The 20,611-nt window shown below is 39.0% G+C and overlaps 1 protein-coding gene across 2 annotated transcripts in view; it reads right to left on the bottom strand.

Moving 5' to 3' along the window:
- Nucleotides 1-411: 411 nt before the first annotated feature.
- il21r.1 (interleukin 21 receptor, tandem duplicate 1) overlaps nucleotides 412-20,611 on the bottom strand; it is a 52,570-nt gene continuing 32,370 nt past the window's right edge. Inside the window, exons 1-9 of one of the 2 annotated variants that reach the window (XM_028580547.1) lie at nucleotides 11,024-11,136; nucleotides 10,551-10,667; nucleotides 10,166-10,274; nucleotides 8,424-8,611; nucleotides 7,779-7,912; nucleotides 7,474-7,663; nucleotides 7,155-7,236; nucleotides 4,180-4,273; nucleotides 412-1,360 (exon numbers count right to left, since the gene is read on the bottom strand). In XM_028580547.1, coding sequence (XP_028436348.1) covers nucleotides 593-1,360; nucleotides 4,180-4,273; nucleotides 7,155-7,236; nucleotides 7,474-7,663; nucleotides 7,779-7,912; nucleotides 8,424-8,611; nucleotides 10,166-10,274; nucleotides 10,551-10,611 — 1,626 coding nt within the window. In that variant the 5' untranslated portion in view covers nucleotides 10,612-10,667; nucleotides 11,024-11,136 and the 3' untranslated portion in view covers nucleotides 412-592. Of the gene's footprint in view, nucleotides 1,361-4,179; nucleotides 4,274-7,154; nucleotides 7,237-7,473; nucleotides 7,664-7,778; nucleotides 7,913-8,423; nucleotides 8,612-10,165; nucleotides 10,275-10,550; nucleotides 10,668-11,023; nucleotides 11,137-20,611 lie in introns of those variants that run through there. The other variant, XM_028580548.1, reaches the window with a different exon arrangement.

Here is a 20,611-nt window from a genome sequence, read left to right as displayed (position 1 = left end):
GCTGGTGCTACAGTACAAGCTAATGAAGCTTGCATGTCCATGAGAATATTAAGCTGAATACAGTGACACAAATGGCAAAAAAAAAAAAAAAAACATCCTTTAGCAGTGTAAATCAAAGCAATATGCAAAATTTGTATTCCTTGTTGCATGTCTATGGCGTCTGGAGTGTCCCATAATAATTTACTTTCTCAGTGCTTTGTGAGAGTATAAATTGATATTTTAAAAAGCAAAATATAACTTGATTTTTCAAATTTCAAATTTTCCATTCAAATTAGGCAAATCATAAAAAGATTACATTTGTGAATTGTAATTCTATTTATTTATTTATGTCTTTAAATGATCAATGATCAGTTATTCTCTGCCTCTCTGAAAAGCAAATGTTTAAATGTTTTAAAACAAAGAAATCCGACTATTTACATTTACATAGTACAAAGTGCACAACTAACATTTCAAGATTTACAGGAATATATGCTGAGCAGATACTTCCAATTTACGTATATTTTCTTAAAATGTCAACAATAATGTCCATTTGTTAAATATGTGTCCCACAGCACTGCAAACTGTGATTGTGGCAGCTAATCAGCAGCCCTAATCACTGTGTTTCATTGAGTTCGTTCTCTGACTTGCTACAGTCTTCTTGAATAGTGCTGCATATCATCCACTGTTTGACGTAGTTAGAATTTGAGCTTGTGTGCTCATGAAATAAATTGGAGTCCATCTGCTGTGCTATGTTTGAGTCTGAGGCTCCAGGGCTGCTGCACTCTCCAAAACCACTGTCAATAGTGTCCAAGTCCACGTGAGGGTAGCCGTCTTCTGACTGCTCGTTTAAAGCCAACGAGTCGAGTGATACCCTCTCTGGTTCATTAAGCTGGGCACGGGGCTGAAAGTTTATATTTTCCACTGATAAGTCATTCAATATTTGGTTTTCATGTTGTGGTAATATCCTACTTTGCCTATGAAGTTCCTCTAAGTCATAGCCAGCGTGTTCTCTGTTGTCTTCCTCAAATGAACCAAAGCTTTCTCCATCTTGGTAACTTCTGAGGGTGTGTGCAGAGCTCTGTGACCCAACTTCCTCCTCAAACTCTTCTTCTCCAGACAGGGTCACGGTGTGGATGGAGACGTGTCCGGTGGAGTGACCGGTGCCCTGGGAACTGCCACCGTCGTGAAAGAACAGCAGTGAGTTGCTGTGAGGCTGCAGCATGTGGACTAAATGACCACTTTGTTTCATCTCGTTGTCCTTGCTGTAGCTTTGTTTCTCGTCGTTCCATTGAAGGACGTCGTGCTGCTTCTTGCTTATCATCTCAGCGTGGGAGTTGACCTTTAGGTAATCGTACTCGCTGAATACAGGCTTCACCCACTCCTGCAACAGAGCAAATGGAAGATAATTGAAGTATTGCCCTAAATAAATGGCAAAACTGATCAATACTTAAAGGAATAGTTGCTTATTTGTGTTCTTAGACGATTGAAACCACTCTCTGCGGTAAATACGAAGCTGGAGCCAGCATTAGCTTAGCATAAAGACAGGGAGGAACTGTTAGCCTGGTCAGGCCTGATCAAGCATTAGTTCTAGCACGCAACTCCCAGTAAAACCACAACTTTTTTTTACACTTCGGTTTCAGTACGGATTAAACCAGCCAGATAGAATGTATTAATTAGTGAGCTTTAGAGGTGCTGGGAGGCCGCGGCTTCTTTTAGCCTTTGGAAAGGCTAGGTGTTTGCCCCTGCTTCCAGTCTTTAAGGTAAGCTAAGTGAGGCTAAGCTAAGCAGCAGCAGGGTGGTATTGGTTTTACCATCAAACTCTCTGAAAGAAAGCAAATGACAGACATGGGTGTGCCATTGACAAATAGCCTTTTCTAAAGGGTAGGTTAGGGATGTTCTTTTTAGTACGTTTTTAACCACTACTACTGCTTTGAAGTGTGAGACACCCGGGCAAGTACATAAACATATTCATTACATGGGGGATTTCACAGTGTTCAGCAGGATACATCTGAACATTAAGCTATTGTAAAAGTCCTTACACACCTAATAGTTAGCTCCATACAGACATAACATGACACACTTTCTGACTTTGCATTGAAAATACTGATATTTTAGGCATTTAACAAGAAGCAGTCAAAAAATGGACAGACTGCAAGTATGCAGGTATGCAGTCTGTAATAAAAGGAAACAATTATTTTGTTTTGTGCTCAAATAAGTTACATTTGTGATTTCCATGGCTTTACATCAACACGTCCAGTACATGCTGTAATGTAAACCTCCTGCAGCCACATAGTCTCCATTCAGCAAGCTGATATGGCCAGATAAGCATGAATCAGGTTGTTTTTGCAAATGCCACCACATCCTGAGGTACAGAGCTCACAGCATCACTGAATCGTCTCTGTTCGCTGAGAAAGCGTAAGCAGTCTGCACCACAAGAGTGAGATAATGCAGTCAAACTCGAACAATGAGTTTTAAAAGATCTGGCACCTGAAATATGTAATTTAAGTGGTTGCATATGTCATTTGTAAACTAACAAACTTACCAAATTGTTCCTAAATCCACTGAAGCCCTCAAAAAAGGCATACACATACTGTATCAATAATCCTACTCATGTGCTCTATGTCTTCTATAAACTAATGTCATCTGCTTCTGCATTTGTTTTATATCACTTGCATTTAAAACAAGCAAGTTTAATTTTCCTTTCAGAAGCCGTGAGACTTGTTAACAGCTAAGGTAAAGAGATAGTCAGTTTACTCTGTGAAAATATTGAATAAAACAAAATTGCATTTTCTGACAAATTCTGACATAATGTGCCTTTGTGCTACAAAATGCTATACATTATCTCATCATATTTTGAATAAACTATTCATTGAATTGTATTTCTGTGTCCTTTTATGGTTGCAAACAAGCTGTCCTTGCCACTTGAGGGACACAAGTATTTTGAATATAATCACGTAGCATAAGATGTTCCGCATTTGGCCCAGTTCAGCACATAGCATAATAATGAAAAGTACAGGAAAGCAGAGCTAAATAAGGAACTAATTCACTTTCTTTCTAGTACTTCCTCTCTCAAAGTATGATCTCTTTGTTATTTGTAGCAGTAGCGCACTCTGCTGACCAACATTTGTAACTGCACACAGATCTCAAGCTATGGGGGACGGTTGAGCTTGATGTGGTTCACTCACAAGTAACTGTCTGTTCAGGAGCAATAGTTGCATAATCAATATTTTTGACAGAATACTTCATAAAATATAATGTGATGATAGTGTTAGGGTGACTATTGGTGTTTTTAACAGATACAGTATTTTAAAACAACAAAACTCTAGGAGCAATCATATATAATAGGAACCTGATGACCAAAATTCACCTTTAATTCCTTTAAGACTAGGAAAAGATTACCCTAAAAATCTTACAATTAAGTTAAATAGGATACCAGACAACATCTACAGTACAACCCTGATGATACGGATATTATTGTGACTCACTGTATAAGACGGCAACACTCAAATATATGGCTGAAGTTGGTGAAAAGTCTTTTTAGTTTTCTTGAAACCTAGAAAACATGATCTTTTTTTCCTGGGTTTCAACTGCTAAACAGCTGTTCTTTAAGTGGCACTTACGCCAAGCAGATGCTCAGTCACAGGCCTTAATAAAGTAAAGAAAAAAGAAACCTGAGCCTGTTTCAGGTTTCTTTTGTGAGGTAAGAGTGAAGGAATAAGTGACATTAACAATCAGTCTATCCCTGGGTGTCAAAAGATAGGATGAAGAATTTACATTAGGGGAAAATGTAAAAAGTTGATGAAAAAGATCATCTTAAAAACATCAGTAAGTCGATAAAAAAATATTAACCACATCATTCTCACCCTGTGCCTCTATTAGGTGAATAACAGGCTGTTTTTAGCTTGAGACATGACACATCAAAGATGTGTACCAACCGAGGGTATTTTCCTATGGGGTGGAACAGGTTGGGCTGTCATACACAAATATCTACCCACGGGCTGTGAGACAGATGAAAAACGAAAAGGCCTCTTAAAGCCCCTGCACACTGAGTCATTCACATCACTAAGGCCCTTAAATGTGAAGTGAAGGGAAAGTCCCATCAAGCAGGATCCAGATGTGCTGAAAGTCCCCTCTAGGGCAACACCTGCTGGGTAATTTGGAAATTACACAGAGCCCAACGTTTGTTTTGCTTTCTCTTACCTTGAAGTTCCCTCCATAGTTGAGGTCGAGGGGCTTGAAAAACTCATCTGGCCTGGGGATGTATATAATCCGCTGGAGTTTTTTCTGCCACCACCTGAAACAAATATGAAACAGTATCATCAAAAGAATGGAAATAGAAGGGGAAAAAAATAACATGACATCTATTATTCAACTGTTGCAGTGACGCGACAAGTGGGCACAATTCAACTGTTGCGTTCGTGCTCGTCACACGTGCACCCACTGCAAGATAGATAGATAGATAGATAGATAGATACTTTATTTGTCATTGTAAACAGATACAACAAGACATTGTTTGGAACAAACCTGAGATGCCCACAGCTAAAAAAGACTAAAATACATAAAATAAGTTAAATAAATAGATAGTTACACATGATATGCAAATTGCACTTGTACCCATAAAAATAGTTTGCAATGACTAATGTGTTAACACTAGCACACAGGTTGGGGTGGTGGGGGGCAGAGGAGATGGAGTGGGTTCATCAGTGCAACTGCATGTGGATAAAAACTGTTCCTTAGCCTACTGGGGCAGGCATAGAGCGCTCTGTAGCGCCTGCCAGATAGCAATAGAGGAAAAAATTGTCTTGAAATTTTTTTTATGTGAGCGGCGCACAGTGCAAATCAATGAACAAGTGACTGATTCTTGCTGTTTGTGAGTTCACTAAAATGCAAAACTAAACAGTTATCAGGACATACACAGTGGGGCTTTGGCTTGTCAGAGCATTGGCACAAGACTGGATTTATTGAGTACCATCTGTAATTATTACTATGCTAATTTAGCTAACTTAACTATCAACAATAACAGTCTGTGGTTAGGAAAGACTAATATTGCCACTATTTTTTTTTATAAATCAACCTGTGATTAGGGATAGGTAATATGATCCCACAGTCAACTAATCTCATTCAGTTGTACGGCAGGGATACAGTAGTGCACAGTATCCCCATGGTTACTACACATTGATTGCCTGGCTTTTACTCGCAGGGCATTGTCCGCCTGTCTATTCACATGTAGTCTATATCCTTGACATTCCACTTCCAGGATTGCTCCAGTACCGCAGGAAATTCCGCCAGAAGTATGTCTTTTCGCCAATGTCCACTACCTTCCGCTTTCTTCGTGTTGGAATTTTAAACTCCGGTGCATTTATGAGGACTATGGTTAACTTCTCCTCAGATCTCTGCATGGTAAATCCAGACAGATAGCTAGACTATCTGTCCAATCTGAGTTTTCTGTTGCACGACTAAAACAACTTTTGAACGTACACGTTCCACCAAAACAAGTTTCTTCCCGAGGCTATTTTGCAGCGGCTCCGTACGCTGCACCACCCATGATAATTGTGATTGGTTTAAAAAAAATGCCAATAAACCAGAGCATGTTTTTCTCCCATCCCCACCCTCCTCCGCAGCATGTGGAGGATGATCTGGCAAAGAGACTAATTCACATGAGGAGCGCAGTGACCCCACTCCCCTTTTGAAAAGCCGTTTAGGCGGCGCTAAGCTCCGGACGCAGCGCGCGTGGCTCTGCAAAATAGTTTCAGAAAGGAACTTGTTTAGGTGGAACATTTGCACCCCACAATAGAAAATGTCACATTCAATATTAAATGAAGTTAACTGTTCACACAATACAGTAACGTGAGCTATATAAATGAGCTAGATACATGGTTAAACGTCATGTGCTCTTACCAGTGTATCGCCGTGTGTATATGTCCATAGCAAATCCCCACCAATAGGTCCCAAAACGTCCCAGTAAGAGAGTAAATGCCTTAAGCATATTCTTTGTAAATCTTAACAATCATTCCCCGAAAGAACCAAGGAAGCCTGCCTTGTTGCATCTAAACTTTCTTCAAAACGTGCCAATTTTAGTGTGTAACATTAGCTTGCTAGCTCAGATGTTTTGGTTGCTGTTCCTCTATTAGACCAGGGTTTAACATATAGACAAAGAAAGCAGAGGATGAGGGATATCCGGTGGAACTTCAGAATTACCATAAAGTTGAGAACATCTCTCTAAAACAACAACAAAAACTGAACACTATAAGCGTCATTGAAAGTAGGATTAGTTTTAGCTCCGTTTATCTCACACTGAGAATGAATATCACAGATGCCTGCGAAGCATATTCAGACTGCATATTACTAATGAGATTCATTGGAACGAGCTTTTGTAAGCGTAGTTATGCATTGAACCAAAACCAGAAGTTGAAATCATTATGGCTCGCAGAAGATATCATCCTGTATCATCCTCTAAACAGAGAAAATTGTGGAAGTGCTAATTTAATTTACTTTTCTAAGCTTGTGTGTTTTATCTTGTCACTGTGTGCCCTTAATAAGTGAGGTGCTCTCAGACACTGATGCTCTGCATGACTTCCTATGTCTGCTAGCCAATTCAGTGCAATGTGTCGCTGCACGTACAGCGCTGCAGTGGTTTCCCTATATGTGGGAGGTGATGCCAGGAAAGTGTAGATTGAAGCAGTGTAAAGCTTTGCTAATCATTTACTGGAAGACAAAGTGTTGCTGACCTTAAGACTTCATTTGCTTTCACTTTGCTAAGTTTTTTTGTGTGCAATGAATGCAGATTCAGTTATGTGTAAATTCAAAATAAATGTACCTTTAATATGATTTGCACATTTTCTTTATATTATGATACTAGTTGGTTCAGTCTAAATATATTTTCATTTCTGCAAGCTTCTCCAAAAGCCAGTATTGATCACTGAACATCGAGGACCACCAGTTTAAAAACATTTCCCTGTTTAGATATCATGGCAGACTGTATTTTGGGGAAATATGAAAAGGTGGACCATTGAGAATTGTTAATCAAGAGAACAGTTCTGCAGGTAACCCAGCACCAACACCATCAAGGTTCAATGCTTAAGGCTCAAATCCCACTGGGGCCACACGTGCTTCACAAAAAACTAATTCTCAAACTTGGAGAAAAAGACAGTAACTCCAGTGTTTACAATACTCACGGTTTTTGTGAATAACCCAGCAACAGGAGCACAAGAACAAGAACGACGGACAGGGAGATGTACCACCAGCAGCCATTCATTCCTGTACAGGAGAGACAGGGTATGAAATATGTACTGAAATAAATGATATGATAAACTTTACGCTTCCTGTTTCTTCTCTATATGAAGGATCAATGCGGAAACACACACTTGTATGATGGTTTGAAGCATGGAAACGCCACAGAATAACACCAGTGACTGGTGTCAAAACTCTGATTTAGCATGAGACAGAAGTCAACTAGACCATGGCTCCAGGCTGGAAGATACCATTCTCTTTTACCTTCAATCTCCGCAGAAGTTCCTTTAGTCCTCCATCCTGCAGCGGAACTCCACTCGCTCCATGGACCACGATAGACATTCCCAGGGCACATTTTGGCCTGAACATCCACAGTATAGTTGACATGTGGTAGCAGGTTCTTATGGTCTATCTCAATGTACTTTACTGTCAATGAACGGGAAAGAGCTGGACCCTGAAAGAAAGGAATAGAAACAGATTTGGATGGGGGTCCTGAGCAGAGACTATCGGCAATACTGTACTGCAACAGCCTCTTGTTTTTGTTTTAGGTGGTTTTGCTAACATAATACCTTTGACAAGTCTTTGCTTTCTCTTATGCGCACTCTGTATGTGAGACAGTCTTCTGTGTTGGTGTGGCTCCAAGTGATGTTGTAGAATCCGTCAGTGTTTGTCACCTTAACATCGACAGGAGGCAGAGGCTTCACTGTAAAAAGTTAAGCCCCAAGGGGTCATGGGGAGTATTATGAAATTGAAAATGTGTGCGTGCCTACAGTGCTTTACACCACGAGTGACAGTTGAACATTATTTTTAGCTCTAGTCTTTATCTGGAGGGTAAAGCAGGTGGGAGGGGGTTTGCTGCCAAAATGACAATGTTTGTGACTTAGGAAAGTTGCCAGTATCATTCTTGTCATCTCTGAACTTTCAAACAAAACAGAAAATGGTTTAAGTTACAGTAATGTGATGGCTATGATAAGAGGGAACATGTTTTACACATGTCTACCATATGTAAAATAATCTTAATTCTGGAATTAAGATAAATTAACATTTAACTTCATACAAACCATTTTCACACACATATTTTAAGGCCACTAAACATGTCATAAGCGATCTATCTGCTGTCCTCTGTGACCTTTTTGTTTCTGTGTTATCCTTCTATCTGTTCAGCAGAAATGACGAACACTAGAAATTACGCAGTTATTCTCAGTATAACTTACCCACATCACACAGTGACCAGCTGGATGACACACTGGTATTCATCAATACCTGACTGACTTTAGCAGTGCATATGGTTTCAATGGCTGCAACATCATAAAGATTTTCATCAAGCTTTTTCGGATACATTATGCACCAGGATTGAGGTGGTTTGACTTCACAGCTGCCATTAACCTCAAGTTCTTCATCCCTGTGACAGATAAACGGTTTGTTGTAATTATTGTTATGCCCTGTGACATCAGTCAACGTCTCAGCGCCAAAGGTTTTAGTTTCCATGTGATTGTTTAAGAACAGGACTAATGCACTACAGGTATATGATGAGCTCCAATTCATAAAGATCTCTTTAGAAACAGTGTTCTTTACAGCCCTTACAAGTTTAGTTTTCAACTGTTAGATCGCAAGCCTAAAATAACCAAATTAAAGGGATCCTTTTTCTACAAATGTCATACTTTTATGTTTAAAATAAAAGATTAACAGCATGTAATGTAGCCCATAGTTATTGAACATTTTAACTCTCAAACATCAATATCAGTTGGGCTCTACTCCTTACACCAATGACAATAAAAAATGAAATAAATTTCACATTATGACATCAGTGAAGGACGTTATTATTGAAAACATTCTGATGACAATTTCTGATTTCTGCAAAGCTCTGAGGAAGGTGCAATAAAGACCATCCTGGGGGTCAAAAATCTATTTGGCACCTTGCAATTTTTCCATTTTATCAAAGCAACTCATTTTTCTAAAAAGTTGCCCACAACACAAAAACAACTGACGACACAACATCTTGTGTTATTATTACTAATGTTATAATAAGAGCACAATATTCAAAATGACTTAACTTGGAGATCCTGTAATTCAAAGGGGAAAATCAACAGGTAGGTCCCAGAATACCATTTGAATAAAAGCTAGTAGTGCTAAGATGAAGCCACATACAGTATGATGCACCAACATGAAGCATATATATATATATAAATATATACATACATGTGCTCTGCACTGTTTTAGATCACAAGATGCATGATGTTATGTTATGTCCACTTTGTCGTATTGTTTACCTGTTTGGTCACTTACAACAAATGAGATTCTTGAACCAGTAATAAGACTCTATAACAAAGCCTATAAGCTACATGTTAGGCTTCCTGGATGGACTCACCGCTGTACTGCACTATCTTTGTGTAATGCCTTGACATTTGAGAATTATAAATTAAGCCTTGGGATAAAACTGTATTATCAAATTTTAAATGGTCACATTGTAGCTGCTCCGTCTACGTTGGTTCCAAAACTCAGTTCAAGGCCCGAGCGCATTACGAGATCTGCTACAAATGGACTTTTGCCTTTACCGGCTTTTAGAAACTGTTATGGACAGCGATCTTTTTTCTATGTGCTCACTAAAGTCTGGAATGACATTCCACAGCACATCAGAACTTTAACGTCAATAACATCATTTAAATTAACATTTGCTCGCTATTTAATGGAGAGGTTTATCTGCGTATCCATTAAGTCAGCTTTATGGCTTTGCCCTGCTGCTCATTCTCTTGGTCTGTATGTTTGTTACTGTTTCTGTCTAGGAGTTTTGTTGTGTATGTGGTGTTTATGTTCTGCAGAGCAGGAACCTGCTGAAAATCAGTTTTACACTGAGTCAGGCCCGATTGTCTTTAATCTTTTCCTGTTTAATAAATAAAAAATGAAATGAAATGAATGTTGTTCCTCTGAAAGAAGGATACAAACAGACAGTTTGTACCTGCATATGACTTCGACCAAATATGAATAGGTTGGTAGAGAGTCTGAGCAGGAACAGTTCAGTGAAGTCTTGAAGTCCGTCGAGCAGGTGACATTGCACAAAGACGTGACTGCAGCACAAAAGAAAAGTGCGGTCAGTTCTTACTGCACTTATTATATATTCAACAATGATGCCCTACAAACGTCTAACGCTTTAAATTATTTGTTTACACAGGCAATCTCATTGAGGTTAAGAAAACTTGGCCCCAGCATCAAGATAAACACACAACAATGTATGACAGTAAAATACTAAGTTAATCTTAAATGGAGAACATTAATGTGGGGAAGTACCTTTAGAAATTCATATCAATACAAGAAAAAGATACGGATTAGATAAATCAACTTACCTCTATGAACAGACAAAGTGAGGTACCACAGCAACAATAAGAACATAGGTCTGAGAGCCATGGGGACAACCCACTTATCAGCCAAGAGAGAGACAAAAGGAACCACAGCAGCTGAAACTAAATAAAGACATACTCGTTATACATTTCTTTTGTAGTTAAAGAAAAGGTAGAATTCATCTCTAAAAGAAATAAAAATATTCATCCTTCCTCTGGGATTTGCTGCTAAATTGGTTAAAAGGTTAAGTAAGTTACCAAAAACACAAAGGCTCAAAAAAGCTATCGACCATGAACACCATCATTAGCATGAACACCAATAATTATATACAGTCATAAAAGAGCGATGTTTACTAGTCAGAATTAAAAGGGTAATGAAATGAACAAATTATCTTTTAAACCAGCTAAACATCTTTCACATTTTTCATCAACATTTTTTGATCGCATGTTCAATAAATTTAAAGAATTAACCATCTTACCTTTTTTATTTTATTTAAATGCAGCCACTTAATCAGTCAACAAGCCAACAAAGTCACTAATGCACTGACGTCTGTGTGAGAACGCTCAGTGGAACAATGTTCCGGCTTGTCACTGCGAGGCATCATCATCAGCAGTGGCGTGACTAAGGAAGTGGTTTCAAACCTTTTTTTAAGCGGTGTCTGTGTGGTGCCTTCCCACCACATCCACACTGCTGCTATGAATATGCAATACTTAACCAGAGAACAAAAAAAGTCAACAGGAAACTAAAAATATTTTCTTGAATAATAATTTTGTCATATTTGTGTCACTTAAATGAAGAAAGACAAATAAAATAAGAGGTTTTTTTTAAAAGAACAAGCGACAAAATCAATTTTCGGTTGAAGGAAATGACAGAACTATAATACACATATATTCTTCTTGCCTGAATAGTTTGTATTCTACCAAAACTGTCACAAAATGTATTATTATTTCAACGCACCTACTTGGTGCGTTGAAATCATTTTTAACATTTACTCACAACACGACTAAAACATTTATGTTTCAGTACTGAGATGATTCAAACAGTAACACTAGAGATGGTTTATGATACCTTTCAAAAGACCCTTTTTAGACACCTACGTGTCTACAATAACAGTTTCTCAGGATTTTTTTGTAGTTTCCACTCAATTGTGAATGTGTGACGCTAAATGAGTCATAACCCTGCAGTGCAGCCCCTCAGAGCTCACTTTTATCAATTCAATTAGCTCTTAATGTTATTAACTCCGAGCATGTTGAGCTATGTACACTTTCTCCAGTTCAAGCATAAGAATCATGATTTACGTGTATATAACGTGCCTTCTAAACTATATTATAACACAATGACAGATTTTGTTTTGTACAATGGGTGGGCCTTTGTGGTATTCAAATCACCCAGTAGGTGTGCAGAAACCTCTCACTTAATGTCATCCTAACAGTATTAGTCAAAGCCAAATGCCAAGCCAAAGTGTAGCACCTGTAGTGCTTTGGCCCAGGTTGGTGGCACACGACAAAAGCACAAGCTGAACACTAAATACTGTATTTTGTAAAGCTTTTCTTGCAATTGCTTTGTGGCAAGACAATGGCCTTAAAACTATGGTTGATCTGCAGGTGCTGCACTGCGGAGCTGCAACACTTAGTCCACTAATCGATTAGTTGATCAACAGGAAATTAATCTGCAATATTTTATCATTTATTTCAATCAAGCAAAAATGTCAAACATTTGACAACTCCAGCTTCTCAAATGAAAAACTGCCTGCTTTTCTTATCTTATTATTAAATTAAATAGTTATGAGTTTTGAGCATACAGTAAGTCTTGGACTGTTGCTCTGACAAAACAACACATTTGATGATATCACCTTGAGGTCAAGATTTTATTTATTGGTTTCCAGTGGTTTTATTTTAGCCCCTGCTTCATTGTGTCTGCTGGTTAGGATGGGTCAAATGAAGAGGATACATTCTCCCATCGAAATTAATAAAGTATAACTTAATGCCATGCTTTCGTATTGCATGGCCTTGTAAGGTGCTGATAGGGTGGTATCTGTCTGCTGTTACTCGGTCATTATACCATAGCGTAGGTGCAGGTTGTTTCCATAGAAGGTTATTGCCCAAAAATGAGCCTACAGCATACAGCCAATGGTCTAAATGTTGTACAAACACTTCACTGACACTAGAGGTCACTGTAAATTAGGTTTAACTTTAACTGATGCAGTTTACTGTTCACTTCAGCCAACTATTGAATAGACTACAAATTCATACACTTTTAATGATTTTTGGTACTTTCAGCACAGTTATTTAACACACTTACCACTTGGAGTAAAATGCATGGTTTGCACAACATTTAACACATGAGCAGATTTCACATTACAGTCTTCTGCTTACAATATTCTTATACCTTGTTCCCAAAGAGGAGCAATTGGTTACTGTTGTGTTGGCTCATTCTCTGTTGCCATAATCAGTATGTAGATGTACATGTAAAGGGACAGACCACATTGGTTATCTTAAGTGTGTAAAAAAAAAAAAGCTAAGCCAAAAGACCAGAAAATCTAGCTGTGATTTAGGAATTTGGAAAATGAAGTGGGTGTCTCTTAGGTGTGGTGTGATGTGGATGAAAGTCTACTACGGTATAATGTAAATGACAGAGAAGATGTGGAGAAGTACACAGGCTGCCTAAAATATTTTTCTTAATTTGTTTACAGTTTTGTTTGATGTGAACTTGTGACCTGTGTGTGAAAAAGATTGTACAGTTTTTTCTGTCTTGAGTGAGGGGTTTATTACAGCAGTTTCTCATGAGACACCAATATGTAATTTTGGAGATTGTATGAAGAGTTTGGAGAATACAACACCACCTTTTAGAGCACGCTTTTTCTGTTTTGCAAACTGGAACACAGTTTTTGTGTTTGTGTCACCTGTTCTTAAAACTATTGTGTTTCTAACTGTAACTGAATTTTAAGACCATAATGTAGTAGCATATCTTTATCAGAGGGAGCATCTCTATTGCTCGTCATTTTGAACTAGGTCACTTTCATTACTACTTAGATGGATCCAGTACCACCCACATTATGTGCAAACCAAATGTAGTATTGTGCAATGATACATCTGCCCATTTGAATGCTCGTGAAAACGTATGTTATATTAATATATTTATTATTAAACGTATAGAGGGTCTGATTAGAGATCCTATTTAAGCTATTTTATTGCTGAAATTTTCCTCAATTTTTTATTGATTGAAATGTTAAAAACCTCCAGCATTAGATCGTTTGCCTTGCATGTCTTTGGTGTGCTTTGGTAAAAGCTCTTCACATGCAGGCGTTACTCAGACTGAATGCATTATAATGAAATCTTACAACACAATGTCACACTTGTTCAAAAAGTTACATCCTTGTCCTTTAGTGTCACGTATGTGCAAAGTTGTCAAATGCAGAATGAACTCAATATCAAAGCACTATGGCAATACATGATGACAGAGCTACAAATAGCTACAAATTAGGACATTCTGAGTTACAGCTTCTGGAAAACAAGGGGAAAATATTGCTGCGAGAGTGATTATCTACCTTTTGTTCTTGAGATTCTGCTAACGTTACCTCTTCTTACACATGTCCCATTGGCAGGTAACTCCTCTTTTACCACAGGGCTGGTGACATTACTGGCATGTAAGACTATTGTGTTCACTGAGAACTATCTTGCTGAAACGCCACATAAATTGAAAGCGTTGAATGAATTTAAAATGCCATCTTTGCACTCGATCTGCAGAGACTTGTGGAGGTGTTGCTGTTTCAACAGAGAGAGAACAAATAATGTTTATGAACAAAGAGAGAACCATGTCTTCATGTGAGGGGGAAGTAGGCCAAACAGCCTTTCTGTAAAAACTGGATGTCAGTGAATGATTCCACCGCTGATAAGGAGATTATATTACTCACTTTATTCAAAAGGTGAGACAATAGGGTGATACAACCAGCAGTGAAAACTGATAAATTAGTTTTTTGGTGGAATAAAATATGGCTTTTCAAAGGGTGCATCCTGTGATTAAAGTTAGGGCTACTAATGACTGACACACAGACCTAATTTAAGTAACGGGAATATACAGAACAGTAGACGCACAAAGTTATCCAAGCATGTAGGCCTACTCACTGGGGAACTCCGTTATGATATCTTGTTTCGTTTTCACATTGTGGTCTCTCATGATCTGAATCAGTTGTGACTTGTATACAGTCCTCTGATCAACAGAGTATGCTAATTTCACAAGTCCTGACAACTGAACCACCTACCTGCAAGAGCGTTTCCCAAAATAAAAAGCGTTTTTTAAAGTTTTGGGAGCTGTTCAGCACGGTGAACTCATGGATATAAATACGTACATATACATACAGCCCATCTATGCGATGAACTCTAGGCGACAGAAATTAATTTGTGTGCAACCGCTTCATTCGCTGTGATCAAAACCGCCTTACTTCTGCCGCACAGCGGTCTGAAAGCCCCTTTAATCAGTTAATTTTGAGTTCGCTCCAATTTGTCCCTTTCAGCCAGCACCATCCCATTCATCAATTTAGCATCACCCATAAAAAAAAAAATCTATTTGATTTCTATTTATAACATCCTCCTCTTGCATAACGTTAATGTAGCTAACAGTTTCGACTTTAACATTAGGTTCTCAATTGAGCCATCATTCATTTTCAAATAACAGCTGGCTAGCTTAAAGTCCGTTAACTGTCTAACTGCTAGGTACAGTAGCTAACTGTTAGCGTAGCATCTTTTTTGTCCAAACAAACGGGGTATTTGTGAGCATTTAAATGATTATTTTTGGCAATTTGCTTTCATTACCAAGAGATAAATCAAAAGTGAAAGAAGGAACATAGCCTCAACTGCAACAGGCAGCCGCAGCAGTAACGTTGTTCTGACAGCGTTGGCTTGACCAGTGTTGCCAACTCTTTTCCAATGGAAGTCGCTAACACCAGCTCCAAAAGTTCATATGCTCATTTGCATATTTGTGATGTCATTACGCAATCATTTGTATAAATGCTGCTTTCCAGACACAATTTTTAGCCCATAAGTTACGACTTCAAGTTACGACTTGCGACTTGGTAGCGTTCCAGGCAAAGTCACGACAAACCCTTCTAGCTAGTGTTAGCTAGCGGCTACCTACCATTGACGTTAGCTAACGCTAGCTGATACTAGCAATTTCTAGTCTGCAACACATTTTGGGCTTCATTTAAAGGTCCCATGGCATGAAAATTTCACTTTATGAGTTTTTTTTAACATTATGCGTTCCCCCAGTCTGCCTATGGTCCCCCAGTGGCTAGAAATGGCGATAGGTGTAAACCGAGCCCTGGGTATCCTGCTCTGCCTTTGAGAAAATGAAAGCTCAGATTGGCCAATATGAAATCTTGCTCCTTATGAGATCATAAAGAGCAAGGTTACCTCCCCTTTCTCTGCTTTGCCCGCCCAGAGAATTTGGCCCACCCATGAGAGAGAGACATCATGGCTTTCAAACGAGCAAAGTGGCAGTTGGTCAAGGCTGGCTTGCCCAAGGCCAGGCCAGCTCAGCGGAGTCTTTCTCCTGTCGCGCCCTGCTGTCTCTCCTACCTAAACAGGCCCCCGCACCCTGTCCCCCCTCCCCTCATATCTGCCTGTGCAGTGCTGCTGCACAGAACAGAAGACTGTTTTGGGTGGCTACAGGAGAGAAATACCTTGCGTACTCGCTGGACAATACAGATTTGTCGCTAATCGCTTTTTTGAAAAAAAGTCGCTAAGGGGGTTTGAAAAGTCGCTAAATCTAATGACAAAGTTGTTAAGTTGGCTTGACAACTTCTTTGCGTACATTTTTGATGTTGTAAACACACAGCGCTGCCCAACGTATGATGTAATTACAGTGCAACTTAATCACAGGCCTACGTTGAATACGCAGTGAAAACTTACAGATATAATACAAAAAGCTCATGAAATGTGAGTTTAGATTCCTCCACAATATTTGGAGTGGTCAGGCCTGCTACATCATTAAATTACTTACAATTTAAATCGATCACACAGGGAGTAGCGGTCTCCTGACTGAAGCTGTTGTTGCTCAGACCAATTGAGGAACTGATCCCATACAGAGGATGTAGTTACACGTTAACCTTTCTCACTGATAAACAAATTAACCCCTAGTGTTGCAGCACATTTAGTGTGACAAAGCAGTCCAAAACGCAATGCAACACAAACACATGGTTGAAGGCACATCTGTGCCTAATGCATAAACAAATGTGTCCATTGTCATTTTAATTTTGATACATTACGTTGCATTTTAGGGCAAACTCTTCTATATTTCTCTTGAGTTAAAATTTTAATGCAGGACTTTTACGTGTAAAGCAGCAAATAATTTGAATAGACTTCCTTTTATTATTATTCTTCCTTTTATTTTATAATGGAAACAATAAGTAGTCAAGATCCCTTTGCAAGACATAAACCCAACCTGAGAAGCCATGGAGAATTTGATAATGCATTTCTCTGTATGAAGAATAATATCCACTCCTAAATTATTACACATTATCTACAATAGTAGGCCATAGCCTTTTGACCTTGAATTGGGTTAGTTGTTTGCCATTATAAAGTAGGTATCTTTCACAACTATCACTATTTTTTATTGCAGGAAGTTATTTTTACTGGGGTTGACAAATGCCTTTGCGTCATCAGTGCTATCCTTGTTACTCATCTAACATGCTTGACTTCTTCCCTTGTATAATAAAAATTATAAATCACAATTTAAGATTTTAAATAGAACACTTAACATGTTTTAGTTAACTGCCAGTGCACCTTGTACACGTACAAAATGTTGTAAAAAGTAAATTGGTAAAATATTTTTGTAAATGTTAAGTATTTAAAGGATTTCTGTGACACTAAATACTGAACAGAGTTTGTGAATCAATACCATATCCTCTTTGCTCCAGTAATCAAACTAGCTCACTCAAGTGTTATTCAAAATAAATATCAGTAATAATTGCCCAAAAGATCTAAGATTGTGTTTTTTTTATTCCATGATCATCTGTAGGCTATGTAAAAAGTGCTATGCAATAGTTCAAAGATACAGAATAAAATGCAGATGTCTTTAGTTTTTTGAGGCTGCACTGCAGAGCATATCAGTGTGGAACAATGAATGACTTGCTCCACTGGAGGGCAGTATAGATGGGTTTGCTTCATGTAGAGCAAAAACATCCATGTGTCCCTATGTCTGTTTGTATACATGTAGAGCGGAGTTAGTCTCTATTTATTTTTCCTTTTTTTTGCACTTTTGACCCTGCACACTGTGATATATTGAATGCAGTGCAAAAATGTGCTTTCAATAACAGGATACCTAACACATGACTTATCATTAGTGAGTACGAAAAGTTCTAAATGCAGGTCCCAGCACACATTCAAATTGATTTCAACTGGCAAACAATGTCAAAACTACTTTCTCCTAGTCTCAGTTTGTGTTATCTACTCATTTTTCTTTATTGAGTCCCATGTCTTTGCTGTAAAGTCTTTTACATACAATTAAATTAATATCATAAACTACTTGCACTACTTGCACTTCACAGTACTGTGAACTTAATTATATGTCTTATGTAAAATAAACACATAAATAAATATGCAAGAACATTGACTACCATTTTTAAAATTCCATTGCTTTAAAATTTTAGAAATACACAGGACACAGTTGTCCAGTAGAAGTTACACAATAATCCACACTGTGTGGCACATACTTGTTAGGTACTGTAGAACAATATAACTGAAAAAATCATTTATTATAAATAGTGCAAAAACAGTTACAACATGTATGCTTGTGACCTTTTGCCAGTTTTTGTCATATCTCAGTGGGTGTTCCAGGGGGCACGGTGTGTGCGGTGTGTGGGGGGGCTTTGCTCTTTTTAGTAGAGGTGGTTGAAACAGCTCTCCTCAGGTTGAGAAGGGGTTTTATCCCTCTCGAGGGCTGCAGGCTCTTGTCGAGTTGTTCTGTGAAGTGACCCGCACACTGAAGCAAAGTGGTGGAGGTGTCTTTATCGTGAGGGTCGCGAGGGTGGTGGTGCGGTCACATGTTCAGAGGTAGGTGTGTGTGTGTGTGTGTGTGTGTGTGTGTGTGTGTGTGTGTGTGTGTGCTGGTGGGAAGTATTTGGGTTGTAGGGTAGGTATGCAGTCTTGCAGCTGTGCATGTGCTTGTCCACGTCTGAGTGAATAAGGGGAGGAAGGGGCAGTGAGGGGGGTGATTCAGGTTCAGAAGTGTTGAAGCATAAAATCTCTCTCTTTCTCCGTCTCTCTCTGTCTATCTCCCCCCTCTGTTGCCGGGCCAGACGCAAAGCAACAGCAATTTGTGCGATTTCACAGCTCACCGGATCCCTAAAACTCTGACAGCCTTGCACTGAGGTGGGGGGTAATGAGGGAGGAGAGGGAGAGATGGAAGGAATGAGGAAGAGCGCAGGGATGGAGTGGCAGAGGCGATGAATGTAGAAGTGACAGTGGAAATTGAAAATGGACAGATTGGAGGATGAGCAAGAGAGATGTGGAGCAGATATTGGAGCAGATGCTTTGAAGAACAGAGTCTCAAAACATAGACATCTACATCTTGGCACTTTGTTCTGATGACCACAAGAAACAAACGTACTTATTCTGCTCCATGTGTTTCTGACACAATCTGCTCAGTCTTAGAGAGACGTTCAGAGATATAGGACTATTTTTTTTAATGTATTTGTTTATTCCGTTCAAAATAAAGATTTCATTTATTCATTAAGATATATGACTTAATGATGTCTATCTTTGACCAAAGAATTGGCTTGAATACAATGGCCATGTAAAATACTTGTTCCTGATTAGCAGGCAGGTGTCAATTCAAAATCAAGTAACAGTCCACCTCAAACCAATACAATGTTCATTAAACATTCTTAATAGTGTACAAATGAACTACTGTAAAGATATCCATAGCAAACCATGCTACAGGTGCTAAAAGTTAGGCTAACTCTCACTGTTAAAACAGACGTAATGAAGGGTTCAAATGACTAACGAACTAAAAGGTAAAATGGCCTAAGTGGCAATGGTATAAGCTGCCAGCAGTTTGTTCCTCTCATGTATTGCCATGACATACGAATCACAGAGCTAAGCATTCGTCTACAAATCTTAGATACTGACATTTTAGAAACCTAAATAATGGTTTACAGTGCTCATCAACAACTTTGTGTGATCTCTAATATGGAAACTTCTCTTACGACAGAACTCATCTTCTTGGAAAAACATAAAGCCTCAGCGAACCAAAGAAGGCACTAATACAGATTATAATAATCTAATCACCTAATCTAACATTTGGGTTACTCTTAGAAGACCAGTGAGGGTCTTTACTGATTGAAAGTAATCTTGGATTGTGCCCCCTAGAGTGATTTAATCCATTCATTGTTCACCGTGCCCCCTTTAGCCTTAAATGAAGCTCCAATTGGGTGGCCATTACTTTGATCAAGACATGACTTACATCCCCAAAAAGGGTCAAAACCTTGAAGGACCACCACCGACCTCAGAGGACCTCTTACCAATCTCCATTTAAAGTGTTTATTTCCTATTTTGATTTAGACGCATCATTCAAAATCTCACGCTCAGTGTCGTTGCCGGTGCCTCTTGACCTTGGCTTCCTATTTGAAAACCCACCTCAACCAAAGGGCGGAAGAGTATTGAGCGTGACAGGCTAATTTCCATGCTAAGGTCATTCAGAAATCTGACCATGCTCTGTGTCAAACGACAGCCGATACTGGGAGGGAACCCTCTCAGCACCAGAGAAAAGACAGAGGGAACCAAGAAAAAGAAAGAAAGATGTACTGCAGAGGAGATGAGATACCAGAGATACCAAATCAAACAGCGGGTGAGTGCTCTTGTGATAAGAAATGTCACCTGAGTGCTTTGTTTTGGTTATGGGGTCAAGAGAGGGTTCGAGGAGAGGGGGTATTTGAGCGTGTGTTGGCGATCGGTGGGTGCTTGGAGGGGGATCAGGACATCTGCGCAGGCTTTGAAGAGGTCAGCCATGGGACAGGAACCATTCTTAATCCCCCCAGCTGGGCCTGCAAGAGAGGATTTGGACCTCTGCT

Source organism: Perca flavescens, chromosome 6 (genome assembly GCF_004354835.1).
Source record: "Perca flavescens isolate YP-PL-M2 chromosome 6, PFLA_1.0, whole genome shotgun sequence".
NCBI classification, from domain to species: Eukaryota; Metazoa; Chordata; class Actinopteri; order Perciformes; family Percidae; genus Perca; species Perca flavescens.
This window is presented reverse-complemented; position numbering and strand designations above follow the sequence as displayed.